The 10020-nt window shown below is 39.0% G+C and overlaps 1 protein-coding gene across 2 annotated transcripts in view; it reads left to right on the top strand.

Moving 5' to 3' along the window:
• Nucleotides 1–9855, top strand: part of LOC111489815 (cell polarity protein mor2-like) — a 15814-nt gene extending 5959 nt beyond the window's left edge. The window contains exons 9-17 of one of the 2 annotated variants that reach the window (XM_023138212.1): nt 416–517; nt 687–1044; nt 1119–1232; nt 2690–3321; nt 3429–3625; nt 3827–4049; nt 4224–4343; nt 5044–5814; nt 6584–9855. In XM_023138212.1, coding sequence (XP_022993980.1) covers nt 416–517; nt 687–1044; nt 1119–1232; nt 2690–3321; nt 3429–3625; nt 3827–4049; nt 4224–4343; nt 5044–5814; nt 6584–9649 — 5583 coding nt within the window. In that variant the 3' untranslated portion in view covers nt 9650–9855. Of the gene's footprint in view, nt 1–415; nt 518–673; nt 1045–1118; nt 1233–2689; nt 3322–3428; nt 3626–3826; nt 4050–4223; nt 4344–5043; nt 5815–6583 lie in introns of those variants that run through there. The other variant, XM_023138213.1, reaches the window with a different exon arrangement.
• Nucleotides 9856–10020: the final 165 nt, after the last annotated feature.

Raw genomic sequence — 10020 nt, forward strand, 5'->3', positions numbered from 1 at the left:
TTTTTTTTTTTTTTTTTTTTTTTTTTTTTTTTTTTTTTTTTTTTTTTTTTTTTTTTTTTTTTTTTTTTTTTTTTTTTTTTTTTTTTTTTTTTTTTTTTTGTTGAAGAACTGGCCAGCCTTAATTACATTCTAACTTAAACTATACAGAGGATATACTGTTTGGAGATAAATATATGCTAAGGTAAAGATATTTCTAACAGTTATCAGATACTGTAAAAAATTGGCGGATAAAAAAATATTTTCCAAAATTGATGAGATTGTTGTCTCTGGGAATAGCTGAGCAATACTTGGGTTGGCTAGATATCTTTGACGTCATATTGTTTTTATGGATTTTTCATATTAACTTTCTTCTTCATATCCAACATCATGTCTGTTTTTCCTCCTGTGCTTTACATTATTGTTTTTTGTGTTCTAGGTTGGTTATCCACTGGTCACTCTTCTACTTTGTCTTGGTGACCCTCAAATATTTCACAACAACTTAAGTCCCCACATGGAGCAACTCTACAAGCTTCTTAGAGTAAGTTCCATTTACGTTTGAGTTAAGGAGCAATGATGACTACAATTAATTCTAATAAGTCCTTTAGTCTTTTTCAATTTTCAATGTGGGAAGTTTCTTCAAGTGGAGACTGAATATGCCATCCTGTTTCCATCACTCAAATTTATGAAACTCTAGTTCAATTGTGCAGGACAAGAATCATCGATTTATGGCCTTGGACTGTCTTCATCGGGTTTTGAGGTTTTACTTGAGTGTTCATGCAGCTAATCAGGCACCAAATCGTATATGGGACTACTTAGACAGTGTGACATCTCAACTCCTTACAGTTCTAAAGAAAGGATTGCTTACTCAAGATGTTCAACACGATAAACTAGTTGAATTTTGCGTGACTATTGCGGAGCACAATCTTGATTTTGCCATGAACCACTTGTTGTTGGAATTATTAAAACAAGATAGTTCTGGTGAGGCAAAAGTTATTGGTCTTCGTGCTCTCCTTGCCATTGTTACGTCTCCTTCAGGCCAGCACATTGGTTTGGAGATATTTAGAGGTAACCAACAAGTTAAAAGCCTCTGAATTTGTCTATAATATTGTTTAACCTAATCAACTTTGTTGTATTAGCAGGTCATGATATTGGCCACTATATTCCCAAGGTGAAGGCAGCAATTGAATCGATTTTAAGGTCTTGTCATAGAACCTACAGTCAGGCTCTTCTAACTTCTTCAAGGACCAACATTGGTAAATTGTTTTCTAATGCTTTACATGCTGTAGCTTTGTGGAAGATAGTAGAATGAGAAAAGGATGAAGCGTAGAATCTAGTAATAGTATTATCATTATTAGTAGTAGTAGTAGCAGTCGTATTATTATAAATTTTTTAAAGCTTCAGAATGGTTATGCTTCAGGTCTTTGAGTAACTGACTAAATAAAGCTAGAGTAAAATTGATATTTTTATTTGTTAAAATACGATTATATTAACTCACATCAGCATGTAAGGAATCTTCCACCTTGATACAAAAACCTAACAAAAAATAAACCAAACTTTATTTTTTAAGTCAATTTTCTTAGAGCCAAGTTCAAACTATTAGAAAATTGTGTTATCATGTTCATATAACACATTGAAGAGAATATATGGCCAAAGACACCTGTTTTTAAATATATGAACTGAATGTATATTATTTTTGATAGTCATGAGTGTTCGAACCAACTTGCACGCATCTTGATTTATCCCATAAGACAACCGTCTGACCCTATAATTTTGGATATTAAGGTAACTTGTAGTATTATTAAATCTTAAAGAGGTGACCACCATGATTTGCAACCATTCCTTCTAAACCCTTTATTATTTACATGGCTCTTGTTGACTAACCACTAGGCTAACCCTAGGTGGTTTAAAATTTTTAATATATTACATTCATATAAAACATAAAAATGACATAAAAAAACAATAGATACATTATCATATGCTGTCAGAAATAAGAATAAAAGGAGGAAGTCCTCCTTTTGATTGGGGTTCAAGACCCCTTCTTTTGGTATAAGTTTCTGGAAATTTAATTTCTCCTCGGTGGAAATTTTCTTACAAAAAAGGAGAAAAAAGTTGACTGGAAAGGGGGGAAAAAAAAACCCTATTGGTATGAAGAAGTTAGATTGGGTGTTGAAGGAATTGAAGATTAAGGACCTCAGTGAGGTGCATACCTAGGAGGGCCTGCTTTACTTGATAATATACTAGATGTTAAAGGTGTACATGGTGCCTGCATGTATGGCATAATGAACTCCTTGATGCCAGATTATGTTGTCGGAACTGCCATATAAGAGTGAAATATAAAATATTCATCATGAAATGACTTTGAATCAACTGCAGGAAGTAGTCATAGTTTTGATAAATCTATAAACGTAAATTTCTTTGTACTTATCTTAAAAACTTACGTGTTTTTGGTTGAAGTAAGAGAACAACCACACACTATAAAACTATTCTCCTTCCGGAAGTCGACTACCTCCAGTTAGCAGATCATGTGAATTTGTATTAGTTTTAGTTGTTTCTCGCTACTGACAGAAATAGTCTGGGTCTCCTTTTTTGGTGTTGTTTGCCTGTTTTAGTTGTTGTTTGTAAACTTATCACTTGATCTTCTCTTTCCTATATTCAAATATCTAGCTTTCATTTTTATTGGACAAAGTAAAATGAATTGCTCTGTTCCCAGATTCTGTAACAAAGGAGAAGTCCCAAGGATATCTATTCCGTTCAGTCCTGAAGTGTATACCATATTTGATCGAAGAAGTTGGAAGAAGTGATAAAATAACTGAGATAATACCTCAGCATGGAATTAGTATTGATCCTGGTGTTCGTGAAGAAGCAGTTCAGGTACTGAACAGGATAGTTAGATATCTTCCTCATCGTCGCTTTGCAGTGATGCGAGGGATGGCTAACTTCATTCTACGGCTTCCTGATGAATTTCCACTTCTTATACAAACATCACTGGGGCGCTTATTGGAACTTATGCGCTTTTGGAGAGCTTGTTTGATTGAGGATCGTTTGGAAAATGATGTGCATGATGAAAAGCGTACTGTTCAAAGAACTGATGGATTCAAGAAGCCATCATTTTGCCAGTCGGGAGAAGTAGCTGAATTTCGTGCTTCAGAGATAGATGCAGTTGGTTTGATCTTCCTTAGTTCTGTGGATAGTCAAATTAGGCATACCGCATTGGAGTTATTACGCTGTGTGCGTGCCTTGCGGAACGACATTCAAGACCTTGCAATACTTGACCAACCAGATTATACTCTTAAATATGAAGCCGAGCCAATATTTATTATAGATGTCCTAGAGGAGCATGGGGTATTTTTCTTTTAATGTTATTTGCACTTCTCTGCTGTTCCTTTTCAGTGACTCATCGAACTGCAATGATTTGATGATATGTCAAACTTGATTTTTGGAAACTACAGGATGACATCGTTCAAAATTGTTACTGGGATACGGGGCGTCCGTTTGATTTGAAACGAGAATCTGATACAATCCCTCCAGATGTTACTCTTCAGTCCATAATATTTGAAAGCCCCGATAAGAACAGGTGGGCACGTTCTCTTAGTGAGTTGGTTAAGTATGCTTCTGAGCTGTGCCCAAGTTCTGTTCAGGAAGCGAGGTAATTAATGCTCTCCCAAAGTTGCTTTCTTGACAATTATACATTTTTTTAAAGATTCACCATTCTGGGTTACTTTTTGGCTTGGTCTTGTACGAGTTCTTGGTCAATATGGAGCCCTCTAATGTCTCTCTGAGATTTAATGGTCAACGCTAGAAGTTTCTACTCTAGAATGTATTTTGTAAACAAAATTTTGGCTGGCAGGGTTGAGGTTTTGCAACGTCTTGCTCATGTCACACCAGTTGATTTAGGTGGAAAGGCTCATCCATCCCAAGATTCAGACAACAAATTGGATCAGTGGCTAATGTATGCCATGTTCTTATGTTCATGCCCGCCAGGTCCCAGAGAAAGTCCTGCCACGGGAAAAGCGAAAGATCTTTATCACCTTATTTTCCCTTCAATAAAATCTGGATCAGAAGCACATGTGGTGAGCACATTTTCTAGACAAATTTTCTGCCTCAACTTTCCTTCTTTCTTTCCCTTTTTTGGGCCTCTCTTATGGTTGTAAATTGTTAAACTGATTTAGTAAGTTATCTGCTTTTAAACCTAACTTCATTAAGTTTATCTACATATACTAAAGTTTGTCAGTTCTCCTAATCAGCATGCAGCCACCATGGCTCTTGGCCACTCGCATTTTGAAGCTTGTGAGTTAATGTTCAGTGAGCTTGCATCTTTTATTGATGAGGTTTCCTTGGAGACAGAGGGAAAGCCAAAGTGGAAGGTATTATCCAAGATTTAATCAAAGGGCATTATCTTTTATTAAATGATATTTGTGAAGTTGTGTCGTTTTGTATTTTGAGATTCAAGAGGCATTTGGCTTTTTGTGGATTTTCTTAATTAGAATAAATAATACTTAGAGCCAAAATTTTATACTCACAAGTTAACCACGATTGCTTGAGTTGGAAAAGAATCAAAACACTGGAATTGGAGCATTAACCAAGAAAAGATGAAGTAGTACTTTTCTTTAATGTTTCATTATGGAAATTTTCGTATGTCACAATGAAAACAAGTAATTGAGAACAAGATTGAAACGTTAAAATGCGCAACCCACTTGTCATCAGTTTAGAATATCAATCAAAGAAACCACTTTGTTACCCCTGTCATTTATCAATTATTTTCCTGGTCACTGCTAGTTGTCCGTTGTGATTTTTTATCCTATTTTATAAGTTTATTTTCCCCTGAATGAAACTACTTTTATTTATAAAGCTGAATGAATAGTTGAATATGTCATACATGCATGGTTTTGCACTCATATACGTGAAGTCCCTTTGAGGAAGGTCAAGTAAGTTTGTTGCATCTATTCTTATGGTAAAAACCAAAGCAATGTCGGGAAGATGTACATTTATTTTTCCCCATAGAGTACTAGGTGCTTTCTGTTAAAGTTTCTTCTTATGATGACTAACTGACTTCCATACTTACAGAGCCAAAAGCCACGCCGTGAGGAGCTTCGTACTCACATTTCAAATATTTATCGTACTGTTGCGGAGAAAATCTGGCCGGGCATGCTGGCCCGTAAATCAGTTTTCCGTCGGCATTATCTCAAGTTCATTGATGACACAACCAAACAAATCTTGACAGCACCTATGGAGAGCTTCCAGGAAATGCAACCTCTTCGTTATTCACTTGCTTCTGTTCTGAGATCTCTAGCCCCAGAATTTGTGGAGTCAAGGTCAGAGAAGTTTGACCTTAGAACTAGAAAGCGACTATTTGATCTTCTACTCTCCTGGTCTGATGATACAGGTGGAACATGGGGCCAGGATGGTGTTAGCGATTATAGACGTGAGGTAGAACGTTACAAATCTTCTCAACATGCTCGGTCAAAAGATTCTGTTGACAAGATATTATTTGATAAAGAACTTAGTGAACAAATTGAAGCAATCCAGTGGGCTTCCATGACTGCTATGGCTTCACTCTTGTATGGGCCCTGCTTTGATGATAATGCTAGGAAAATGAGTGGCAGGGTCATTTCTTGGATAAATAGTCTTTTTATTGAACCTGCACCCAGGGCTCCCTTTGGTTACTCACCAGCTGATCCTAGAACTCCATCTTACTCTAAATCTGTCGAAGGCAGTCGAGGCACTGCTGGTCGTGATAGGCAACGAGGGGGTCACAACCGTGTCTCTTTAGCAAAATTGGCTTTGAAGAATCTCCTGCTTACAAATTTGGACCTGTTTCCCGCTTGCATTGATCAGGTAAATATATTCTTTTATACCATTTATGATGCATTTGTGTCTTGTTATAATTTACAACAGAGTTCTCTTTTGAAGATTATAAATTGAAAAAAGATTTTTGGATGGGACATGTCTATATCCATACAATTTGTGAAGATTGTTGTGGTCTCAAAAGGAAAATTTGCATGCACAAAGGCTAAGGCTAAAAATCGAAGAATGCTTGAAGTAAAAGGGTTTTGATTGTTGAATTATAATGGTGAAGCAAGAATCATATGGTTGAGCGAGGGTTGATTAATGCTTGATTTATTAGAATACTTTTATTACAACGAATAACTGATGGACTGTGTTGGTTTGTGTCAGCATCCTTAAAGTTGGTATCATTTTTATTTTTAAATACAGCTTTGATGACTACAAAGTTGGGCATTGGGTTATTTAATCATTGCAATCGCCACATTGTCTTATTACAATGGAAGACAGCTTTAATTTTTCAAAATGGAAAGAACAATTACCATTTTTTTGTAAGAGTAGATATGATGTATGAGGACTGAATTTGTACAAAGTTGAGGAACAAAGAGTGCAGCTACCTTCCTAAATATCTTGTTCCATCCATCCATCATTTTACAAGCTAATCACTTTGTGTGGTATGCTTTACCTCTGTGATTTGCTCGTGTTGATCACCTCTTATGTACACTTTTGGCTGGAATTATTATTTTTGTATGATTTTGTATTTTTGTTTACGAGAGACCAAGTTTCTATCAAGTGAGGCTAATTGGCTACTTTTCTATTTCAGTGCTACTACTCCGATGCTGCCATAGCTGATGGTTACTTCAGTGTGCTGGCAGAAGTGTATATGCGGCAAGAGATACCAAAATGTGAAATCCAAAGACTCTTAAGCTTAATTCTGTACAAGGTGGTGGACCCTAGTAGACAAATCCGTGATGATGCCCTTCAGATGCTTGAAACTCTTTCTGTCCGCGAATGGGCTGAAGATGGCACTGAGGGGTCGGGGAGCTATCGAGCAGCCGTCGTCGGAAATCTTCCCGATTCATACCAACAATTTCAGTACAAGCTTTCTTGTAAACTTGCAAAAGATCACCCTGAATTGAGTCAACTCCTTTGTGAGGAGATAATGCAAAGGCAACTTGATGCAGTTGACATCATAGCTCAACATCAGGTTCTCACGTGCATGGCTCCGTGGATTGAGAACCTTAATTTCTGGAAACTCAAAGACTCGGGCTGGAGTGATAGACTTCTTAAAAGCCTTTACTATGTCACATGGCGGCATGGGGATCAGTTCCCAGATGAAATTGAAAAGCTCTGGAGCACAATTGCTAGCAAACCAAGGAACATAAGTCCTGTTCTGGATTTCTTGATCACAAAGGGAATTGAAGATTGTGATTCTAATGCATCTGCGGAAATAAGTGGTGCTTTTGCCACATATTTCTCAGTTGCAAAGCGGGTGAGTTTGTACTTAGCACGGATATGCCCTCAGCGTACTATTGATCACCTTGTCTACCAATTAGCCCAGCGCATGCTAGAGGACAGCATCGAGCCAGTTGGTCTAGGTTCCAAGGGAGATTTTGGTGGAAATTTTGTATTGGAATTCTCTCAGGGGCCTCCTGTGGCTCAAGTTACTTCTGTTGTGGATAGCCAACCACACATGTCACCCCTACTTGTTCGTGGATCCCTTGATGGTCCGCTCAGGAATGCTAGTGGGAGCTTAAGCTGGAGAACAGCTGGAGTAACTGGCCGAAGTGTCTCTGGCCCCCTAAGTCCAATGCCTCCTGAGTTGAACATTGTTCCAGTAAATGCAGGTCGATCAGGCCAGCTACTTCCAGCTTTAGTGAATATGTCTGGTCCTTTGATGGGTGTTAGAAGTTCTACTGGAACTATCCGCAGTCGGCATGTCTCCAGGGACAGTGGTGACTATCTCATTGATACGCCAAATTCTGGTGAAGATGGGCTTCATTCTGGGGTTGCTGCACATGGGGTCAGTGCTAAAGAACTACAGTCTGCACTACAGGGTCATCAGCAGCATTCTCTTACACATGCTGACATAGCATTGATCCTTCTCGCTGAAATTGCATATGAGAATGATGAAGATTTCCGTGAGCACTTGCCTCTGCTTTTTCATGTCACTTTTGTTTCAATGGATAGTTCAGAAGACATTGTTCTAGAACACTGCCAGCAATTGCTTGTTAATCTATTATATTCACTTGCGGGCCGACACTTGGAACTTTATGAAGTTGAAAACAATGATGGAGAGAACAAGCAACAGGTTGTGAGCCTGATCAAGTATGTTCAATCAAAGCGCGGAAGCATGATGTGGGAGAATGAAGACCCGTCTGTTGTGAGAACAGAGCTTCCTAGTGCGGCACTTCTCTCTGCACTGGTTCAGAGCATGGTAGATGCTATCTTCTTCCAAGGTGATTTGCGTGAGACTTGGGGATCAGAGGCACTGAAATGGGCTATGGAATGTACATCGCGACACCTTGCTTGTCGCTCACACCAGATATACCGTGCACTGCGGCCAAGTGTTACAAGTGATACTTGTGTGTCTCTCCTTCGTTGTCTGCATAGATGTCTTGGAAACCCGGTACCCCCTGTGTTAGGATTCATTATGGAAATTCTGTTGACCTTGCAGGTAATGGTTGAGAACATGGAGCCTGAAAAGGTGATACTCTATCCTCAACTCTTCTGGGGATGTGTGGCTATGATGCACACAGATTTTGTCCATGTATACTGCCAGGTTCTTGAGCTCTTCTCCCGTGTGATTGATCGTTTATCTTTCTGGGATAGAACAACTGAAAATGTACTCCTTTCAAGCATGCCTCGGGATGAACTTGATACTAACAACGACATTGGAGACTTCCAACGGATTGAATCTAGAATGGGCTATGAGCTGCCTCCATCTACTGGGAATCTTCCAACATTTGAAGGGGTACAGCCTCTTGTACTTAAAGGGCTGATGTCAACTGTTAGTCATGGTGTCTCAATAGAGGTTCTTTCACGGATTACGGTGCACTCATGTGATTCCATATTTGGGGATGCGGAAACGAGACTTCTGATGCACATCACAGGCTTACTCCCATGGCTCTGCCTGCAGCTCAGTAAGGATCCACTGACAGGGCCAGCTTCACCACTCCAGCAACAGCATCAAAAAGCATGCTCAGTTGCATCTAATATTCATATCTGGTGTCGAGCAAAATCATTGGACGAATTAGCTACTGTTTTTATGGCATACTCTCGAGGTGAGATCAAAAGTATTGAAATTCTTCTTGCTTGTGTCTCCCCTCTACTTTGCAACGAGTGGTTTCCAAAGCACTCTGCATTGGCTTTTGGTCACTTACTACGTCTGCTGGAGAAAGGACCAGTCGAATACCAGCGCGTAATACTCCTAATGCTGAAGGCATTGCTCCAGCATACTCCTGTAGATGCTTCTCAAAGTCCACATATGTACGCAATAGTCTCACAGTTGGTGGAGAGTACGTTGTGCTGGGAGGCATTGAGTGTATTAGAAGCACTTTTACAGAGTTGTAGTTCAATGACAGGTCCACACCCACATGAAATAGGGTCCTTTGAAAATGGACATGGTGGAGTTGAGGATAAGATGCTTGCTCCTCAGACATCGTTCAAGGCTCGCAGTGGGCCCTTACAATATGGCATTGTATCAACTTCTGGACCGGGTTCCATCCTCGCGCCAGGGGTTTCGAATGAATCAGGACCCTCACCAAGAGAGGTGGCTCTGCAAAACACACGACTTATTCTTGGGCGGGTTCTTGATAGCTGTATACTGGGAAAGAGGAGAGACTACAGAAGGTTGGTTCCTTTCGTCACAAGTATTGGGAATCCTTAACTCCACGTCTCTGTAAGTAACTTCTTTTATGTAGAGGCAATGTATATACACGTCAAGAAGTAGTTTTGTAGCTAGTCTTGAATTATGTTGTGTAGTTCTAGCCATCAGAGATCCTTTCCATTTACAAGTCCCTATTTAATCTTTGTAAATGTAAATATATTTCCTTGCGAACAATATTAATTTGTTTCCTCTTTCGTTCCCCTAAAGTTTTGTTCCTCGGAGATAAATTCAAGCTCTTTGATCATGGAAGCTGTGAGATGTAGTGGCACTCCAGGACATAATGTGCACAGCTCGAGTCCTATATGTTATTTGATATCTTTTTAAACTATCTTTTATTCTACAAAAGGTTTCAATTTAAGTAGGGGGGGGGG

This window comes from Cucurbita maxima, unplaced genomic scaffold (genome assembly GCF_002738345.1).
Source record: "Cucurbita maxima cultivar Rimu unplaced genomic scaffold, Cmax_1.0 Cma_Scf00014, whole genome shotgun sequence".
Classification (NCBI taxonomy): domain Eukaryota; kingdom Viridiplantae; phylum Streptophyta; class Magnoliopsida; order Cucurbitales; family Cucurbitaceae; genus Cucurbita; species Cucurbita maxima.